The sequence below is a fragment of the Polypterus senegalus genome, chromosome 2 (genome assembly GCF_016835505.1).
Source record: "Polypterus senegalus isolate Bchr_013 chromosome 2, ASM1683550v1, whole genome shotgun sequence".
Lineage (NCBI taxonomy): Eukaryota > Metazoa > Chordata > Cladistia > Polypteriformes > Polypteridae > Polypterus > Polypterus senegalus.
Window position 1 is genome coordinate 132,264,189 of NC_053155.1, and position 22,456 is coordinate 132,286,644.

Consider the following 22,456-nt stretch of genomic DNA (forward strand, 5'->3'; position numbering starts at 1 on the left):
TGATGTTTTATGCTAGTGTAAAATTCAGTTATTAAATGATAGCAAAATTTTAATGTCAACAAGATGACTGGAGACCTTGTATAAACATGTAAGTTCTGTCTTGAATGTAGTACTAGGACGTTGTACCGTGTTAGCCATTATGAATGCAGTGAGACGTCAAGCAAAATGACACGTTTAATTGACTAACTAAAAAGATTACAATATGCAAGCTTTCGAGGCAACTCAGGCCCCTTCTTCAGGCAAGATGTTGCCTCGAAAGCTTGCATATTTTAATGTTTTTAGTTAGTCAATAAAAGATGTTGTTTTGCTTGACTTCTCACTTCTGTCTTGAATGTAATTGATTCATTTTGATTTTTCTGAGCATGTGATATTCTCCACTTAACCACCAGATGGCACTTTTTAAAAATAGTTAATTAAAACCTGACCTTCTGTATAAACGGACTCTGTCACCCATAGGTGAGACAGCCTAAAATATAAAACATATGGATATCTGTGTTTTTCTTAAATGTGAAAAATCATGTGAGTATTTACACTCATATTTTATAAATAAAAGAAAGAAGAGCTCATAATAGAGATAATGTAGTCTTGCTACTCTTGCAGATTTAGACACTGGTAAAAATGTGTATGTTTTATATTTCTACTGCACACATTAACATCCTAACTCACTTGTGTGTGTATCATTTCTAATCAAGTACCTTGTACTAAAATGTAAGTTAGCTATGTTTTGGGTTTTTGTTTCTTTTTAATTTCTTCACATTAAAAGCAAGAGGAGCAAAGGTTAGATAAGTTGCAAATTATGTGAAATAAGAGAAGGGAAAAAAGTGAAGATTACTTACATTAATAAAGTTGGGTTAAGTTTCTTACACTTAATTAAAAGATACCTTCTGTTTAAAATATTACTTTGTTCATTGTACATTTCCCCCTGTGACTGGTGCCCATTCAATGTATAACCAATTAGTATGTGTTTAAACATTAACAGGTTATTTATACTTACATTATATTATGATCAGGGCCGGATTAAGACGAAATTGGGCCTGATGTTGCAGCACAAAAAAGGCCTATTTTTCTCAACAATGGCTGTACATGCGCACTCAGACCGACCAAGGAGCCTTAATTGCTTGTGACGCAACCAGCCAGCCTTTATTGAACATGAATAATAATAATGACGTAGTATCATAACAACTCGAGATTAACATCAAACTATGTAACATCAACATTCAATAGCAATTGTCTGAAAAGCGCACTTAATGCAGAAAACCTAACAATGAAATAAACAAAATTTCGCAACTCTTTTACGAAACAGAGTAAGAAAAAATGAATTTGCAGAGACATTGGGTCAAAGTGACTCAGTTCAGGCTCTTGAAGGTAAAAATTTGTCCACGATTTAAATTTCATAATAGACCAGAATCCTGTCGAGGATTTTAAAAATTCTAAACATGCATGGGCTTTTAGTTTTACCTTTACAGATAACCATTTCAATAGCCATCAATTTTTACTGTACAACTAACTTTCAAGGTGAGAAAATTTACTACGTGGCACTTACAGAACAATAATAACGTGGCAAGAATCCCCAAGATATTGCAAAAATCGCAGCTAAATTACTAAGTAAACTGTTTAACGTAAAATTGTTAGCATTAACTTGAAATCTTCGGTTAACAATAAACACAACGACGTTATAGTTACGTCACAGGGCAAAGAACAATGGTAACTGTATAATAAGTAACGCTGTGTCTAGGCGTCTGAAAGTCGGACTCCAAATTACATTCTAAGAATTATTTTGAGGTTAATATAGCAAAGAAAAACTGTTCAGCTTCCGGAAAATTCTCGTCTGTTTTCATCTGGGCCTATTTCAGGAATGGGCCTAATGCTGCAGCATCAATAGCACCCACCTTAATCCCTGATTATGATGCACTTTTATTATATACCTGCATAGAGTGTTTAGCTCAACTGTCAACCGTTTAATGATGTAACAAGGAAATAAGAAGATATCCATTTGAAAAAAATACAAAATTCAGACAGGTGTGCTATTTACACAAGCCCCAAATTTGTGAGCTTTTTATTACTTAATTCATCCCAAATCCCACTTCCAACAGTTTCTAGAACTGTTTCTTTTCTCAATTAAAGGTTACATTTAAAAATAAGTACAGTAGAGCATGGATTACCCAACATAATGAGGACAGGAGGCTGTTCAGATGGCTAATCTCAAATAGATCAGAGATCTGGAAATATCTAAAAAAAACTGCAACACATTTTTTAAACTGTCATATTTTAAAATATGTGCTTTGATATAAATAGCACATTAACGTATTCATTAAGTCATTTGTAAAGTTAATTTGCATTTAGTTATAAATAGATAATTTGTGAAAATCAATGTGACATGTATATTTTTTGCTAACTAGAAAATGAATGCCCTACTGTACATGAAATAGGGAGGTGGGACACCAGCTAATGTCCTTACTCTAAGACTGGCGCTGTCTTGTTGTCAATACTTGTGTAAGAAAAATATACTCTACCCAACAGATTTTTTCTTTGTATTCTTCTGTTGATACTTTATCCACATTATTTAATATGAAACTCATTTTCTTCTGGTGTGGCACAGTGGCGCAGTGGTAGAAGTAAAGAGATCAGGGATCATGTCTTGGGTTCTCCTTTCATGTTCTGCCCATGTCGTTGTGGGTTTCCTCTAGGTTCCTCCGGTTTTCTCCCACAGTTCAAAGATGTGCGACACTAAAATTGCCCAAGTGTGTGTATGTGTGTTTGTGTGTGTGTTCACCCTGCAATGGACTGGCACTCTGTCCAGGGTTTGTTCCTGCCTTGCACCCAATGCTAGCTGGGATTGGCTTCAGCAACCCCTGCAACCCTGTTCAGGACTATGCAGGCTAGAAAATGACAATTTAATCTTTTTCTTTTCTTTTTTTTAAGATTTGGGCCAGTAAATGAATGCCCTGACTATGTGACAGGTGGAAATAATAGCTGCTTCTTTGACAGTAAGCACACTCAAATATGGGAGGTCTATTGTCTAAATGTCAAAGCCTGGAACACTTTTGGATCTCAGACTTCTGATGAATATTGCCTAGATGTGGCTGATGCAGGTAAGTATTTTTCCAGTGCATGAAAATCAATAATTTAGGACTAAGAAAATGCTTGTATTTAAACCATAGTATATTCATTTTATAACTATACTATTGCTCTCTTAAAACACTTTTAAATAACTAATGATGGAATCCACATTGTTACACTTGAATCTGAAGTTTCACTGTTAACGTCCATTTCAGCACCCTGGTGTGACTGAAGATTGTGATTTTTTAGTAGCTGAATATGTCCTTTGATTCTCTTTCTGAGAAATACTTTCAATCCTTTTAGAATAATTCTCAGAAACCCATCGACAAAGAAAACTTAAGCTGTGACACATGTAGTGTACATTCCTGTAGTCGGAATTCTTGGTGGCGAAATCTTGGTGGTCTTGTAATGTCTAGCAGTTTTTTTTTTTTTTTGGCGATCCTGGATAACCGAATGCACAGTTAATTGAAGACCGGATAATCGAGGTTCCACTGTATATACAAATTGCACTGGTTAAATGTACAAATTGCACTGGTTGACTTAAGGTCTATATTGCACATTGGGAGAGAATGATACGGAGCAGTTTTATTCTGAGTTAAGGGCCATGATTGCTTTTGGATAAAAGCTGTTTTTAAGGCAGTTTGTCCTGGTTTTCATTGCTCTGTAACTCTTGCCCGATGGCAAAGCTGGAAGAGGCAATGACCGGGATGTGATGAATCCTGTGAAATGTCTATTTCTTTTTTGTGGTACCGGGTGGTGTAGATTTGTTCCAGAGTGGGGAGGGTACAACCAATTGTTCTCTCCAATGTCCTGACAAACCTGTGGAGCGTTTTCCTTTCTGAGGAAGAGCAGCTGCCGCACCACACACACAGTCCGTATGTGAGCACACTCTCAATGGAACAGTGATAAAAGGCAAGGAGCAGATTTTTGGGGAGATGGTTCTTTCTGGAGAGTCTCATAAAATATTGTCTCTGCTGCGCCTTCTTCAGCAGAAGGTGTCCCTAGGTATTAAATGCGATGTAAACATAGAATATTGTCCTCAAAAAGCAAATACTGAATGAAAACAATACATAAAATTAATTTGCAATAAAACAAAACATAGAAAAATTATAAAAACAACCACAAATATCTAACCCGAAGAAGATCTTCACAAAGCTTTGGAAGAAATCCTGGCAGTCTCTAAGAAACCTGGTTTTTGGACAGGATAAGGACATTAAATATGCAGCCAAAACCACAATGGGGCAGGGGTATTCCTGAGTGGCCTTCTCTGTGACTTTTCATAAATCCAATTGATTACATTTAAAAGCTTCTCTAAGCCATGACTCCTCATCTATTGGAAATTTGATTGATTTTGCAATGAAGACTTTGCAGATATAGTAGCATGCAGATGTGTTAAAGTAGTACAAGAAATTCCTGGTAATGAATATTTATCAGAGTATTATATGGAGGATGTATACTTACAAAATCAGTTGTTTTCCATTTTAAATTGAGAATTATCTACGAAAGTGTGGCTTTATCATGAGATGTGACCTGCTTTACTTTCCCCCTGTTGTTGGAACAGGCTGTGGTTCTCAATGATTTGATCATTTAAAAAGCTGATATAGAGACCTAATGGCTGGGTAAGGTGGTAAAATTTTGTTTTTGCACTTTCATTACAAGGAGAAAAAAAGAAATTAGGTGCATTAATATTTCATACTGGAACATATTGTAATGGCGCTGACAAGTTGCATCACCCAGGGCTGAGTCATCCATATTATGAGCTGGCATTCCATCACCTGTGCCAGGGGTACCTATAAAAATGTTAAGCCTACATTATCACAGATTTTTTTCTAGTGTGGTAATAGCACACAGTCTTTGAAGGATAGCAAGCCACCTGAAAGAGCCATGTAAAGAGCATAAGGATCCATTCTGGCACTTGACGCCGGCACTATAATATTAATAGTTTAAGGAAGGTGAATATTTTTTATTGATATGATGTATGCAAGACACCAGATACTCACAAGAACTCTCTAAGTATATCAAAGAAGCACCAGCTTTTCTGATGCAGCTAACATCCCACAAGACCACTAGAGGGCATAATGAAAACCAAAAGACAAGACCACTGATTACATTTTTAAATTCAGATGTAAGGAATGTGCTAATGTTTGCAACTCTCAGTCTCCTCAATTTAGATATATGGGATCTTCTTAATTAAATAAATGCACAGTTCTAATTATTATTTATAACTTAAGGAAATTTGCTTTACATTACATCTTAACTTAAGTTAAAATGGTATGTTAACAAAATTGAAGTTGGTTGTTTCTATTTGCAGATAAGTGATTGACAGAAATAGTGATCTTTTTATTGTTTTCTTTCATTACAGTTGAACCAGACCCACCTGTGAATATCTCATACAAAATTACAAATGACAGCTTTGGAGAATCAGGGAAAACAGTGGTCATAACCTGGCAGGCTCCTGAGACAGCTGATGTAGACATTGGATGGCTCACATTAATTTATGAGCTACAGTTTCGACTGTCATCTGATCCTGAAGAGTGGAAGGTAAGTGGACAAAACTTTCTTTTGAGCTTTAAAAGTACAGCAATGTTATATGTGTTATTTAAGGACATTGACTAGAGCTGTAGTAATGAGAATGCAAGTTTTAATATGTATAGTTTTGCAAAATTATGTTTAGCTAGTCGCCTTAATATGTGACAGGTAATAAATGCCAAGGCTAAAGTAAAAGAGGAATTTTTATTCTTAATGTTTTGGTCCTTCGCATCACACTGTTGCTCAGTATGACGTCTAGCACTTAAAAGAGCATCCTCTCCATGCTCAAGGAAACTTACAGAATTATGTATTTGATAAGGGTATTTGTTTTATTCTGTTCCACATCAAGTTACTAGTCAGGCTTGCAGCTGTTAGAATTTACGGTAGCAATGCCCTTAGGGTCAGCTCCTCTATGGAAACCGGATAAGACAAAGAACATATAAGAATCCCATGGTGTATATATTAATACATATTTTATTATATAATACATAAACAGGAATGCAGCTGGGGTACTGTAGATATTTAAGGCATTGCATGACCTTAATATAAAGTCCCTGATACATGCATCTGTTTTCTTCAAAGTCAGATAATAAGGCTGAAAACAAAATAAATAAAAGGTCACAAATATATTTTGCTGTTCCAAGTAACTTGACGTTATGGTGGCGTGCTCCTCATTTGCTGATGTTGATGGATTTTCTCTCCCAGTTCGAGGAAATTATGATGGGGGACTCTAAATTGTCCAGGGGTGTGTACATGTGTTTTGTGATTGAGATAGTTACCTGCTTTGCAAACTTTGCTTTGAGACAGGTTGCAAGTCCCCATAACCTTTACCAGGATAGATATTTTGGCAAGTAAGTTAGTATTATGATTTATCTTTGAACCCTCTTTATAACTCTTTATATCCCACAACAATATTTTTGAGCTACAGAAATTCATTTCTATCTATTTTTTAAAAATTCTTGGAAGGCTTGGAAGGAGACGATACGTGATTTTCTCAGAGACACTTTAATGTCCCGTGAGACAAGGCAGTAAGACAAAAAGACAGCTGCTGTACAGGCTTTTAAATGATTGACTCGCAACACGACAAGTTGAACATGCAGCTCGGCAGCAGCAGCAGCAAGTCAGCAGCTGATCTGTCCGCATCTCCTTAGTGTGTGTTCAGCCCCCCACTTCACAACGCGAGTGGCAGAGACACGAAGTGGCTGGTGCATAGTTCGCCCTTGGAATAATGGACGAGCGAAGCTAGAATTACATTTTATGATAGTTCTAAATATTTTGTGTCTTTTCCAAACGTGTCACCATGTGTGGCACCATTTTGAGAGTGAATAAAATTCCTAAAGAGGCTGATTTGGAGGTGTACCTGATTAAAGTTACAGATAGGGATAAGCTGAAAACGAAAATCTTTTGCAAAAATTTGATACAATGTTCATTCCAGAAAGTAAATGGATTTATAAACAGGACTGAAATCATAGCCGATTTATGCATGGTATTGATCTTGTTCAAACTACTTTTCATTCAGCTAAAATAACCCAGGCTTATCCTCCCTCTTCATACATCATATTTTCTTCTTTTTCCAGGAAAAGGGTATTCTACGGGAACCATGCATGGAATTAATAGATCTTCCATCAGGAAATTACATGGTGAGAGTCCGCTGCAAATCAAAAAATTCTGGTCGCTGGAGCAAATGGAGCAGACCAATTACAATGTTCATACCATCTGAAAAATCAAAAGGTACTAAGTAATAAGTGTTACATAATGAGATCCCTTTTTGTTATATACAAAGTAAAATTAAGCAAACTGTACAATATATTCCATTAATATTATCATTGAGCTAAGGCCAGTTGGAGTAGAGAAAAACAAAGAATATAGTCAGCAGCTTCATTGGAGAAAATGAAACTTTCGGGGTGTCACTTATAATACAAAGAAAAAAACTATTCCAGACACAGTCACAATTCTGGAAATTGTACATCCAGTGATAGAAATATGGAAGACCCTAAGAGCAAAAATATAAATAATGGATCGAGTCTATATAATAAAACAGAAGGTCAAAAATAGTGATCAAGCCCAAAGCACAAACCAGAATTCATACTTAGAAAATCCTGACTCAATGTTAAGATGGTGAACTTGTCAAATCTTCCACAAAATCCAGAAACTTAGGCTATCATCAAAGAAAATGGCCATCATGCTGCAACGACTTGCTAAATGTGGTAGTAGTAGCCCAAGCAACTAATAACAATATTACTTCAGCCACTAAGAAAACACAAAATGGAGGAATCTATGAAATACTAGTATAAATGATAATAAAAATGACCATAGCCTTAAAATTATTGGATTTTTGTTAATTTGCTCCACCTCCCAACTCCAGTTCACCTGGATGGGGTCGAGTGGCTTCTTTGTACCAGACCAAGGAGCACTTCCTGTGTCACACGATTACACTCTGGTAGCACTTCTGGGTCAGGCAGAACTTGTAGAAAATGTGTCCTCTCCCCATCGCTCCTTCTGGTGGCACACATGTACCCGGACAGGACTGTCTATCAGGACTACAATTCCCAAGGTGCCCTGTACAAATGGGGGCTCTAATCAAACACCTGGCACACGGTGGGAACTACATGGCCCCAAGAGACAATCTTTTCCTATCCTTCCAATATATCTTCCTGACCAGGAAAGGTACCCATAAACCATCCCACCAGGGATGCCTATCCTAATCCTTCCCTTAGGGCCTCTCGTCCAGGTAAGGGACCACACTCTCACCTGCTCAAAATGCCAGTTCATCCATCTAGGCATCAACAGCAAGAAAACAAATAACAATGAACAAAACTAAAGCCAGGGACATAGTCCTTGTAAGAAAATGAAAAATACACACTCTGGTTTTTGTGTAATGGGTATGTAATGAGTCCGATGGGCAAGTAGGACATTAGATCATTCATGCATACAGAGGGAAATATGGCAACCAGAATGTTTATTTAAAAGAAAAGCTAATATACACTAATTTTTTTTAGCAGCAGATATGAGTAGTGTAAAAGGTGCATTTCAGCATGCCTAAAATGAAAAGTTCAAAATGAAAAACATTTTTTTAACATAAAAGACTTGGCAATTAAATACCTACAAAGAACTAAAACTTAAGAATAACAATAGGAAGTCAACAAAAAATGTGACTGCTGAAGCTAAACAATAACAAACAAAGGAAGTGGTTCGAGAGACTCAACATATAGAAGTGTGGGCACCAGAGTAGAATTAAACAGACAGCAAACAAATGATGTTACAAGGGAAGTGGGCAACGATCTGAAGGAAAGGTGGTCAACAATGCACGGTTAAAGGAGGAAATGGAGAAACCAAAAAACTGTTAAGTTAGCTTGGATAAATAATAGTACAATACTGTAAATATGCTTTCTGGAGGGAAGAAAAACTCTTTTGTTTTCATGGCATTATTCCATTGGGAATTCAGCATGGTTGTGTTGTAATGGTGCTATACAGAGTTGTTCATTATTACCTTTTACATGTGTTCTAACATGTAAATTAGTAATAGTCTAAGCATTGCTTAATAAAAACGATGTGTCATTTTAAAGCATTCGATTTGCCTATCAAGAGAAAAAAGTCTGGTCGCTGGAGCAAATGGAGCAGACCAATTACAATGTTCAAACCACCTGAAAAATCAAAAGGTACTAAGTAATAAGTGTGACATACTGGATTGAGATCCCTTTTTATTATACACAAAGTATAATGAATCAAACTATTTGACGAAAAAAATCCACAACAATATATTCCATTAATACTATCATTGAGCTGTGGCCAGTTGGAGTAGAGAAAAACAAAAAATGTAGTCAGCAGCTTCCTTGGAGAAAATAAAACTCGGGGAGCTGTGAGCCTGTGATGTCCACAAATGGGGACATTTTAAAGGAGGAAGAGTTAAAGGGTGGTTCATCAACATTTTGCAGGAACTGGATTAGGAGCATAACAGCTTAAATTACTTCAAAACATGAAAAAGGTACATATGGTAAAATAAAACGTTTGGCTTTGGAAGCAAAGGCAAGTCAAGCATATTTCTTCAGAGGCAGTGCTGTCTCAGAAAAAAATATTGATGCTAAAGTTAACTTATGACCAGACATGTTGCAATGGATTTTTCTTTCCCTAAATTGGCAAGCTGACATACCCTTCTCTTCACCAGTTCTTGTGCTCTGCTAGTACCAGTTCTAAACTTAGTACTCTTGCCAGTCAGGCACCATTTCACATTATACATACTGTATACAATGTATATATTGTGTATGTAGAATTACACTGTTTGCAATAGTAGAAAGAGGTAGAATTACACTAGAATGAAGTTCTGTGAGTGAAATTTACATCAACACTCCCATCTATTAGATATATGAAACATTACATGGAAATTAAATTTTGAATGTCAAACATACATTGTAGTGGATGGGCCGGGGTGGATTGGCCCTGTTTCCTCGCCTGACCAGGAGGCTAGAGAAGTGAACACTCAGGGGCAGGGCATGTCCTATCTCAGCCAGGAGTTAGACATGCCATGCCAAAATTGATGGACTAGCGTCCTGATGGAATTCAACAAAAGAACCTTGCCCGGCTGAGAGGTCAGATAAGTGGATGGATTTAGGGAAGTAGCATACCAACACTCCATGGACCTCCAGTGCGCTTGGTGGCAGCATACCTGGGTTGGTGCACATAGATCCATAACTGCAGGGCATACTGGGAGTTGTAGTCCTGTGGGGCAGCCCTGCAGGATTCTTCCAGGGGGTGCTTCAGGGAATGGCTGTCCCTAATTTGTGAGGTTTCTGCCAGATACGGAAGTGCTTCCTAGGTGTAATGTGGCAACACGGGAAGTACTCCCAGGTCTGGTATACAGGAGGCCACTCTGCCTCACCCAGACAAGTTGGAGTCAGGTGGTTTAGAGCAAGACTTACCTAGTGGAGAGTTGAAGAGATTCATTATTATATTGTGGTTAATTGTGAGCTAGAAGGAAAAACCTGTGAAAAGTATTTTTATATAACAAAATTTCACTTGATTTGAACCCTTCACTCCATACATGCATTTGAGTCTCGAGTCCAGGGCTCTGGGGTACACTCCTTTTAATCACAACATATTGAAGTTTATTATGTCAAAACCTGATACTTTTTCATATTTGCCGTGTCAGGGTGTTTAAAAAAATCTTTTTTTTTTGGACACCTAATTTGAAGGAATTCAATTAGAATCATCTGTCACTTCTGGAAGGTTTAATTTAAGGGATTATTTGAATTTCTAGGATGTTCTATACAAATATAAAATGGTTAATAGTGTTTCATTATTTTTTAAGGTTTGAAAAACAGGATGGGAAGAGAACCCCTCCTCGAACTGCCACCTTATCGTGGTGGAGGGGTTTACGTGTCCCAATGATCCTAGGAGCTCTGTTGTCCGGGGCTTTATGCCCCTGGTAGGGCCACCCAAGGCTAGTCCTATTTGAGGGATGAGACAAAGAGCGGTTCAGCAGACCTTCTATGATGAATCAAAAATTTGGACGGCGCTTTCCCTCGCCCAGACGCAGGTCACCAGGGCCCCCCTCTGGAGCCAGGCCTGGAAGTGGGGCTTGATGGCGAGTGGCTGGTGGCCGGGCCTACACCCATGGGGCTCGGCTGGGTACAGCCTGAAGAGGCAACGTGGGTCCCTCTTCCCATGGGCTCACCACCTATGGGAGGGGCCAAAGAGGTTGGGTAAAGTGTGAGTTGGGTGGTGGCCGAAGGTGGGGACCTTGGTGGTCCGATCCTCGGCTACAGAACCTGGTTCTTGGGATGTGGAATGTCATTTCACTGAAGGGGAAGAAGCCTGAGCTAGTGCGCGAGGTCAAGAGGTTCTGGCTAGATATAGTTGGGCTCACCTCGACGCACAGCTTGGACTCTGGAACCAATCTCCTTGAGAGGGGCTGGACTCTCTACCACTCTGGAGTTGCCCCCGGTGAGAAGCGCCGAGCAGGTGTGGACATACTTATTGCCCCCCGACTTAGAGCCTGTACATTGGGGTTTACCCCAGTGGATGAGAGGGTAGCCTCCCTCCGCCTTCAGGTGGGGGGACGGGCCCTAACTGCTGTTTGTGCGTATGCACCAAACAGCAGTCTGGAGTACCTACCTTTTTTGGAGTCCCTGGAGGGGGTGCTAGAGGGCATGCCTTCTGGGGACTCCCTCGTACTGCTGGGAAACTTTAATGCTCACACGGGCAATGACAGTGAGACCTGGAAGGGCGTGATTGGGAGGAATGGCTCCCCCGATCTGAACCCAAGCAGTGTTTTGTTATTGGACTTCTCTGCTCATCACGGATTGTCCATAACGAACACCATGTTCAAGCATAAGGGTGTTCATATGTGCACTTGGCACCAGGACACCCTAGGCCTCAGTTCAATGATCGACTTTGTGGTCGTGTCGTCGGACTTGCGGCCACATGTCTTGGACACTCAGGTGAAGAGAGGGGGAGCTGTCAACTGATCACCACCTGGTGGTGAGTTGGCTTCGATGGTGGGGGAAGATGCCAGTCAGACCTGGTAGGCCCAAACGTGTTGTGAGGGTCTGCTGGGAACGGCTGGCAGAGTCCCCTGTCAGAAGTAGCTTCAACTCCCACCTCCGGCAGAACTTCAACCACGTCCCGAGGGAGGTGGGGGACATTGAGTCCGAATGGGCCATGTTCCGTGCCTCTATTGTTGCAGCGGCTGACTGGAGCTGTGACCGTAAGGTGGTTGGTGCCTGTCGTGGCGGCAATCCCGAACCCGTTGGTGGACACCGGTGGTGAGGGATGCCGTCAAGCTGAAGAAGGAGTCCTATAGGACTTTTTTGTCCTGTGGGACTCTGGAGGCAGCTGATAGGTACCGGCAGGCCAAGCGGAATGCGTCTTTGGTGGTTGCTGAGGCAAAAATTCGGGCATGGGAGGAGTTTGGGGAGGCCATGGAGAATAACTTTCGGACGGCTTTGAGGAGATTCTGGTCCACCGTCCGGCGTCTCAGGAGGGGGAAGCAGTGCAGTGTCAACACCGTATATGGTGGGGATGGTGCGCTGCTGACCTCGACTCTGGACATTGTGGGTCGGTGGGGGGAGTACTTTGAAGACCTCCTCAATCCCACTAACATGCCTTCCAATGAGGAAGCAGAGCCTGGGGACTCTGAGGTGGGCTCTCCCATCTCTGGGACTGAAGTCACCGAGGTGGTCAAAAAACTCCTTGGTGGCAGGGCCCCAGGGGTGGATGAGATACGCCGGAGTTCCTCAAGGCTCTGGATGTTGTAGGACTGTCTTGGTTGACACGTCTCTGCAACATCGCATGGACATCGGGGACAGTGCCTCTGGATTGGCAGACCGGGGTGGTGGTCCCCCTCTTTAAAAAGGGGGACCGGAGGGTGTGTTCCAACTACAGAGGGATCACACTCCTCAGCCTCCCTGGAAAAGTCTATTCGGGGGTTCTGGAGAGGAGGGTCCGTCAGATAGTCGAACCTCGGATTCAGGAGGAACAGTGTGGTTTTGTCCTGGTTGCGGAACAGTGGACCAGCTCTACACCCTTAGCAGAGTCCTGGAGGGTGCATGGGAGTTTGCCCAACCAGTCTACATGTGTTTTGTGGACTTGGAAAAGGTGTTCGACCGTGTCCCTCGGGAATCCTGTGGGGGTGCTCCAGGAGTACAGGGTACCGGATCCCCTGATAAGGGCTGTTCGGTCCCTGTACAACCGTGTCAGAGCTTGGTCCGCATTGCCGGCAGTAAGTCAAGCCCGTTTCCAGTGAGAGTTGGACTCGCCAGGGCTGCCCTTTGTCACCGATTCTGTTCATAACTTTTATGGACAGAATTTCTAGGCACAGCCAGGGTGTTGAGGGGGTCGGTTTGGTGGACTCAGGATTGGGTCACTGCTTTTTGCAGATGATGTTGTCCTGTTTGCTTCATCAGGCCGTGATCTTCAGCTCTCTCTGGATCGGTTCGCAGCTGAGTGTGAAGCGGCTGGGATGAGAATCAGCACCTCCAAATCCGAGACCATGGTCCTCAGCCAGAAAAGGGTGGAGTGCCCTCTCAGGGTTGGGGCGAGATCCTGCCCCAAGTGGAGGAGTTCAAGTATCTCGGGGTCTTGTTCACGAGTGAGGGAAGAATGAAGCGTGAGATCAACAGGCAGATGGTGCAGCATCTGCAGTGATGCGGGCTCTGCATCGGTCTGTTGTGGTGAAAAGGAGCTGAGCCGTAAGGCAAAGCTCTCAATTTACCAGTCGATCTACGCTCCTACCCTCACCTATGGTCATGAGCTATGGGTAGTGACCGAAAGAACGAGATTGTGAATACAAGCGGCTGAAATGAGTTTCCTCCGCAGGGTGTCTGGGCTTTCCCTTAAAGATAGGGTGAGAAGCTCAGTCATTCGGGAGGGGCTCAGAGTAGAGCCGCTGCTCCTTCGCATCTAGAGGAGTCAGTTGAGGTGGCTCGGGCATCTGATCACGATGCCTCCTGGCCGCCTCCCTGGTGAGGTGTTCCGGGCACGTCCAAGCAGGAGGAGGCCCCGGGGAAGACCCAGGACACGTTGGAGGGACTATGTCTCCCGGCTGGCCTGGGAATGCTTTGGGATTCTCCTGGAAGAGCTAGAAGAAGTGGCCGGGGAGAGGGAAGTCTGGGCATCTCTGCTCAAGCTGCTGCCCTCGCGACCTGACCTCGGATAAGCGGAAGGGGATGGATGGATGGATGGATGGGAAGATAAAGTGAGTAAAACAGTGGGACTGGGGCATTGTTTATGCAATGCCAAGATGCGTTATAGTATATAAAAACACAAAAAAAATAGCTTTCCATTCTAAAATCTACTTACCGGTAAACAAAATTAGAGTCATAATAAGGAAGAGTCTATCTTGGGTACATAGTATGATACAGCCTTGGGCAGGGTGCCAGCCCTTTTCATGCTCAGAGTCTCAGAGGTGCCAGTTTTGAATTGCCAGGTAACCCAATCAGAACCTCTTTTAGTATGTGGGAGGAAATCCCACCAAAAATAGAGGGAGAATGTGCAAACTCCACATGGAAATATGAGACAGCAGCACTGCCTAATTCGCCATGTGCTGCCTTTCTTTTTCTGATAGATGTAACAATAATGATGGTGTCATACAGGACTAAAAATCTTTACATTTTATAAGTAGTCTAATTTGCTTGTTTTGCTGTTTTCTGAGGAAATTCATTTTGGCATTTTTAGATTTTAGGGCATGAACAAAAAAATCCAATGTGATAGAAAGTCAATAGGGAAACCCCCATTTAAAGCTGTACAGGTCTACATGTGTGCAAGTCTATTAAGATAAATAGCTACATGAATGCAGTTATTGACTTTTTTTTAAGAAATTGGATTGTTATAACTGAGCATGAAAGAAGACAAATCACAAGCCAAGACTTATTAACTAGCAGTGAGCAAACACAGAAGCAGCAAAGGCAAATTCCATGCTTGTTAGAAATATCGTTATTGACACACAAAATCAGTTTCCTTTTTATTTTTTATTTTTTTTGCAGGCACATTGCTGGCATTAAATCTGACAACTGGAATAAGTATAACTGCAATAGTCGTTATTGGATTTGGTGGGGCCTTTCATGGAAAAAGGTAAAGTGAATTAATTAACTAACACAGGATGTTTATGAATTTCTCAACTTGTGTGTAAGAGACTTGTTCCTATATAAATGGGGCATGGTTGGGTTTTTATCTGGTTGTAATGCTGCTGCAATCCTTCCACTAGATGTCAATATTGATTAACCTTCATGACGGAGGCAATATGAGCTCTCCAGTTAAAGATTAGAGTTTTCCTCAATGAACATTTTCATCTACTGTATTTCTGATTTTCTATATTTTTAAATTAATTCAATATAAATAGGTGACGATTTGAGTGAGACCCTGGAATACAGTACAATGGACATAAAATAACTGAGAAAACATGAAAGATATTTTGAAAATATACAAATTATTTCAAAAAGTTCATTGATTCAATTTTTGAACACTCTGCTTCCATTATAGGATAATTGGGAGCTGCACTCTATCCAAGTAAAATTATGTGCAAAGAACCCTGGGTGAGATGCTACTTCATCTCAGGGCAAAGTCATACTCCTGCTCACTCTGGACCAATTTAGGATTAAGCTAACCTGCATGCTTTGAAAATGTCAGATGAAATAGGAGTACCTGAAAAAAGGCAAGAGATCATGTAACCCTAATACAGACAGTGACCAAGACTGGAACAGCAACACCACTAACCACTCAATTACTGTGCCAAAATATATTGCTCATAAGCAATTAGTCTACTTTATTGAATGTCTCAGATTGGGGTGCTGTCTTTATTTGTTTTCCACTGAAGTTTAAAGACTTGTACAGATTTACCTGTAATGTGTTAAAAAAAAAACTTTAAAGGCCCATAACCTGCAATTGCTTTGTCCTGGGTATGACGTTAATCTGCATCCAGCCTTGCAAGCAGGTCCTCCAATCTACAAGGAAAGCTGTGGAGTTTGTGGCAGGATTGGCACACCAGCCACAGTAAAAACCTCACATTGTTCCAATGTGGTGCTGAGGTGTAACCCGCTGCACTCTGGTCCCAATCCAGGTGGTTTGTTGTGTAGTGGGTGTAGCATTGTGCTATCAGAGCATACCCCAACCTCTCTCTCTCTTTAAATAGAATAAAGCTGAAGGAGAAGAATTAAACTTGACTCGAGATGACCTTAAAATATAAGTTACTGTACTTTAATTAAAAGGCTCAGGTAAAACATGTAATGATGACCCAAATTCAGTTGGTACATAAAGTAGCAAGGAGGTTACTGTGATGGTCAATATATTATAAAAGAAACACAAGTGAGACAAAAAGAGTTGACATCAGCTGGGAAAAACTCTACTTAATATGTGGTAGGTGCAAGACCCTTCTCAAAAATAGCACCAGGTACAGATATACAGTATGTTACACAGGATTGCTGCCAGTCAACTGACAACCACTTCCTCTGTTAACCCTCTTTTATGTTTTTAAGGGGAGGAATGAGAAGGGACCAGATGTAATGTCACTTGTCTTTGCTCGAGACTACCTCTGCTTTGGGAACAGGAACATAAATTGTTATTGTATATAGTGTAATCCTACCCTTCAGGTGCCCCCAGTGTCCCAACAAACATACACGCATGGCAATCTATTTGGCATTTTCTCCTCACATCTAAAATCTCATCTTTTCCTCTCACTCACCTATGATGTAAGACCCAAATTGATTTCCTATGCTAAATTCCATCTACCTGTATCAGTATTCTTTGTTCAGAGCCACATCCTAGTCATGTGTCCAATACAGTAAGGACAGACTATGGCCATTCATGACCCTGTAATGAAATAAGTAGACTCAGAAAGAACGAACACTGATTAAGTAAGAATTGTAGTTACATTTAAACCATCCTGGTAAAAATAAAAGCAAGCCCATGGAAGGACTATCCCTGAGAGAATTGACTGTTAGAAGGGTCACATTCTTGCACATGCCCACTAGGAGTGTGTGGCATACTGGTACTGAAAAAGTACTTACAAATCCAAAATTTATATTGTAGGATACCAATATTTTGGTATTTTTGGTAATGGAAGAAAAACAACAGCTTTCAACACGCTAACCCCCTACCCCACCAACCTCTGACACAGGGTAGAGTAGACTGGGACCAACAAGCTTTGACATGCTGCAGACTTCAAGGAGGACCAGCGTCTCCTCTTCAAGACTTCAACGCACAGTGTATGCTGTAAGAGGGAAGCAGTGTGATGGCACAGTGCGTCAGGGAGGCACACAATTGTGCAGTGCACCAGTAAGATGGGTGAAGGCTTGAGGTTATCCATTATTTGCTTCAGAACCTTTTCGGAACTGGTACTGAATTCCAGAAGCTGGTATTGACTCTGAAGCCAAGATATAGTAACATTTTAGTTTATGTATTGCAAAAATGTACTGTATCTATTACTCTGATGGTGTTATTTGGCTCCATGATCCCTGATTGCTGCGAGGAGTCTCTTGAACCATCGATAACATACCCATGGATGAGCTGGGCAAATGAGGACACACAGAGTCAACCAGGGATTGTCGCAAACAGTGTAAGTGCTTTCATTAAAACCAAACAGTTTCCAAAATCTAGTGCAAAAAGATCTTCAATAAAAAATAGTTCAATAAAATTAATGACAGACTGCAAGTTAAAATTCCATAAATAATCCAATGATAAAACTATAATAAAAACAAAACAGTCATCAGGTCCTTGCTCTTCTCTTCATTGTTCTAAGTGAACCCAGGGCAACTTCCATTCTCCTGTCTCTGCGGCTCACCCAATGACTTGCTGAGCTGATGGAGACACAAGCAGCTGCTGCCCTCCCATCCAATTCCCATCTTCGTTGCCTCCGTTGGCGTCTGCCAGACCCCTCAGAGATGGCTGTCCTCCCGTCTCCCTTCTCACTCTCCTGGCGTCCTTTGGATCCCTGATCCAATAAATCATTGGCTAATGATCCATCTCATGTAGCATCAATCTTTCACTGCACCACAAAGCTACCAACCACTCTGCCTTCTCTCTCTTAAGCTGGCTCTGGCATCCAACACTGTGCTCTCTCACAATTCTTTATCTCTTATTATGTGACTCTTTTTGTTCTTCCTCTATCACACTTCAGTTCTCTTTTAAAACCCTGTGGGACGCAGCTGTGGCAATAATGGATCAATGTGCACATGTGGATGCAGGATTGCCTGTCCCCACATCTACCTCTGGAGCCACATCACCTCACTGCCTACACCCCACCCAAAAGTACATTCATTTATTTAAAATGCACATGCCACAGACTTGCTATCTCACATTCCTCACTCCATAAGCTTCCAGTTACATGGGAGGGCTCCACACCCCAGCCAACTCGGTGCAACTGGTCGGTGGCCCTCGGCCGGGATGGAGCCCGCCGGGACGCTTTGGAGGACCGGAGGAGGGCGTGCCTCCTCCAGAACGAGTGGGGCGCCCGGCCCTGGTTAGACAGGGGCCTCGGGTACAGGGCTTGAAGCCCAGCCTGGTAGGGACCCGTGGCCACCGCCAGGAGGCGCCCCAGTGCCTGTTTATTCCGGGAGCCCGCACTTCCGCCACACCAGGAAGTGCCGGGGAAGACGACCGCGAGACACAGATGGCTTCCGGTGCACGCCGGCACTTCCGCCACACAGGGGTGTGGCCGCTGTTAAGTGCCGGAAGCAGCTGGAGCCCATCCGCTCCCCATAGCCTCCCTCCAGTCGGTGGTGGAAGTCGGGAGGCAGAAAGACTGAACTGGAGAGAGAGGACGGGAGGCGGCCAGGAAGGCAAAGAGACTGTGGGCCCTGGACTTTGGGGAATCAGTGCAAGAGGCACTGGGGTTCGTGGAGTGTGCACTGGACTTCTGTATTTGTAAATAGTGTAAATAAACAGTGTGATGGGTGACAAATTGATGTCCGCCTGTCTGTGCCGGGCCAGCGCTCACAGTGGCGTAGTCGGCAGGATGCTCCGCCTGGGACAAGGCGGGACCTGTGTTCAAACAATTATTATCTGTGAACGGCCCGCGCGCAGCAGCGACCCACACACTGGCCGGGAGCGCCCGCACACCACCGCTGAGCGCCCAGAAACCGCCCGACAGCGGAATGGCTTTCCCCGAGTGCGGAGGAGAACCCGACATCGCCGGAGCGCAGCGGGCTCCAGTCGCGCTGTCGAGACGGACAGCCAGGCCGGGCGGCAGCACAGAAGGCCACACCGCAGGCGGGGCCTCGCATGACGGGATCCGGAGGTAAGTGCCCTGCCCTGCAATCATCGCCCTTCGGGTCGGTCTTACCTCTATTCTTACAGGGAGGGACGAACCGGATCGCGTCCGTGGCAGGAGCACGCCGCCACGGGCTGTCGGCAGCGCGCACGGGCGGCAGCAAAGAAGGCTGCGGAAACGGAGCCGCTGCGGCTCAAGGAATCGCCGCAGCTACAACGCTGGGCGAAGAGGCACGCCTCCGCACTCGAGCAGGGAAGGCAAGATGGCCGCGGCCGGATGTCCCGCCGCTGACAGGCACGGGATTGGCCGGTGTGTCTTGCGTGCCCGCCGATGATTGGATAGAGGCGGGCCCAAGGAATGCCAGTCTCGTGCCAAACCGAGACCCGATTGGGCCAGAGGGAGTGGCCCAGAGGAGGCAGGCGCGCGGGAGCTGATGGACAGGTAAGCCCACCGACGCCTGTCTCTCTCTCCACCAGCTGCTCGGCGTGTCGGAGGAGTCCCTTCGCCCGCCAAGCCGCCCTTAGAGGAGCTGTTACGTGTTCTCGCCGCCAGTGTGAGCAGCTGACGGAAAGGCGGTCGCCGGGGAGACGCCGCGGAGACGGAGGATCGGCGCTGGGCGCTGGAACCGAGGCCGGCAGAACACGGCGGGGTGGTGAGTATTACCGCCCCGTAGAAGCAAGTGGGGAGGTTCGCCCAACATGGCGCGTGACCTTTACGGACGACCGGCTCCAGTAGGCGACCTCCCAACAGCGGATGCGGCGGTGCAGACGGCTAGCGAGGCGAGGAGCTCGAACACGCAAGGGCTGGTAGGATCGGGGCTGCTGAGGGCCCTGGGTCCTAGCGCCCTGCGCTTCAAGCCTGCAGCTGTCTCCTGTCGCTTGCCTGGACGCAGACGGGCTGGATTTGAGCTTTTGCTGTGCTCAGACCCAGACCGTCAGCAGCTCCAGAGAAGAAGGAGGAACCGGCGGGTGAATGCCGGTTCCTCCGAGAGAGAGGGCGCGGGCGCTGCGCGCGCCCGAGAAGGGCCGCCCTCTGTGCGGCAGAGGAGATCCCTGGCGGCTGGGCGAGCCGCCTCAGGAGCGTGCCGCTGACAACAGGCGGACGGGCATGGAACCGCGACGGAGGACTTCAGCAGGCAAGTCAGGGGCTGTCGGAGGGGGGCAGGAGCACTGCGGGTACGGAGACCGGCAGGGCACTCGGGGTGAGTGTCCTGGCAGTGCTTCTGGCCCTCTTTCCTTTTTCCACAGGCCCAAGCCCCGACGAGTGCTGGGGACGCGTCGCCAGGGACCTGCCCTCCTGAAACGGGCGCCGCTGGAGGGCTCCACGCCGAGAGGCCAATAGTGTCCCAACTGCGGGAACTGCGGGGCGTAGAGCGGCGCAGACCACAGGGCGCTGCTTGCGCCGGGCGGGGTGCCGACGGATGTCCCAGGGTGCCGTGGTTGGACCCTGGGGCATAGTAGGACCCTCACCGGGACGCTGCCCTTTCGGTTGTGCCGCTCGACCCACGCGTGTCCTCGCTAGCGGTGGGGGCACTGTGGCCGCCGCCGGGCTGGAGCCCGCCGGGACACCCAGGAGGATGTGAGGAGGGCTTGTGCCTCCTCCAGACCGCAGAGGCCCGCCCTGGTTCTATTGGGAGCCACGGGTCGAGGGCATGGAAGCCCTACCCTGTAGGGGCCCGTGGTTACCGCCAGGCGGCGCTCGATGCCGGTTCATCCCGTGGCCCTCGGCCGGAGATGGAGCCCGCCGGGACACCTTGAGGACCGGAGGAGGGCGGTGCCTCCTCCAGAACGAGTGGGGCGTCCGTCCTGGTTAGACAGGGGCCTCGGGTACAGGGCTTGAAGCCCAGCCTGGTAGGGACCGTGGCCACCGCCAGGAGGCCCCAGTGCCTGTTTATTCCGGGAGCCTTCCGCCACACCAGAGAGTCGGGGCAATGTGACCAGACAGAGGCCGGGGCACTGAGAGAATTGACTGTTAGAAGGGTCACATTCTTGCACATGCCCACTAGGAGTGTGTGGCATACTGGTACTGAAAAAGTACTTACAAATCCAAAATTTATATTGTAGGATACCAATATTTTGGTATTTTTGGTAATGGAAGAAAAACAACAGCTTTCAACACGCTAACCCCCTACCCCACCAACCTCTGACACAGGGTAGAGTAGACTGGGACCAACAAGCTTTGACATGCTGCAGACTTCAAGGAGGACCAGCGTCTCCTCTTCAAGACTTCAACGCACAGTGTATGCTGTAAGAGGGAAGCAGTGTGATGGCACAGTGCGCCAGGGAGGCACACAATTGTGCAGTGCACCAGTAAGATGGGTGAAGGCTTGAGGTTATCCATTATTTGCTTCAGAACCTTTTCGGAACTGGTACTGAATTCCAGAAGCTGGTATTGACTCTGAAGCCAAGATATAGTAACATTTTAGTTTATGTATTGCAAAAATGTACTGTATCTATTACTCTGATGGTGTTATTTGGCTCCATGATCCCTGATTGCTGAGGAGTCTCTTGAACCATCGATAACATACCCATGGATGAGCTGGGCAAATGAGGACACACAGAGTCAACCAGGGATTGTCGCAAACAGTGTAAGTGCTTTCATTAAAACCAAACAGTTTCCAAAATCTAGTGCAAAAAGATCTTCAATAAAAAATAGTTCAATAAAATTAATGACAGACTGCAAGTTAAAATTCCATAAATAATCCAATGATAAAACTATAATAAAAACAAAACAGTCATCAGGTCCTTGCTCTTCTCTTCATTGTTCTAAGTGAACCCAGGGCAACTTCCATTCTCCTGTCTCTGCGGCTCACCCAATGACTTGCTGAGCTGATGGAGACACAAGCAGCTGCTGCCCTCCCATCCAATTCCCATCTTCGTTGCCTCCGTTGGCGTCTGCCAGACCCTCAGAGATGGCTGTCCTCCCGTCTCCCCTTCTCACTCTCCTGGCGTCCTTTGGATCCCTGATCCAATAAATCATTGGCTAATGATCCATCTCATGTAGCATCAATCTTTCACTGCACCACAAAGCTACCAACCACTCTGCCTTCTCTCTCTTAAGCTGGCTCTGGCATCCAACACTGTGCTCTCTCACAATTCTTTATCTCTTATTATGTGACTCTTTTTGTTCTTCCTCTATCACACTTCAGTTCTCTTTTAAAACCCTGTG

At 44.5% G+C, this 22,456-nt stretch overlaps 1 protein-coding gene across 1 annotated transcript in view; it reads left to right on the top strand.

Annotated features, from left to right (window-relative positions):
- Positions 1-22,456, top strand: part of LOC120523366 (prolactin receptor-like) — a gene marked incomplete at its 3' end in the record, with an annotated part of 56,099 nt that overhangs the window by 12,457 nt on the left and 21,186 nt on the right. Inside the window, exons 3-6 of the mRNA XM_039744628.1 lie at positions 2,923-3,092; positions 5,423-5,601; positions 7,167-7,320; positions 15,069-15,156. Coding sequence (XP_039600562.1) covers positions 2,923-3,092; positions 5,423-5,601; positions 7,167-7,320; positions 15,069-15,156 — 591 coding nt within the window. The remainder of the gene's footprint in view (positions 1-2,922; positions 3,093-5,422; positions 5,602-7,166; positions 7,321-15,068; positions 15,157-22,456) is intronic.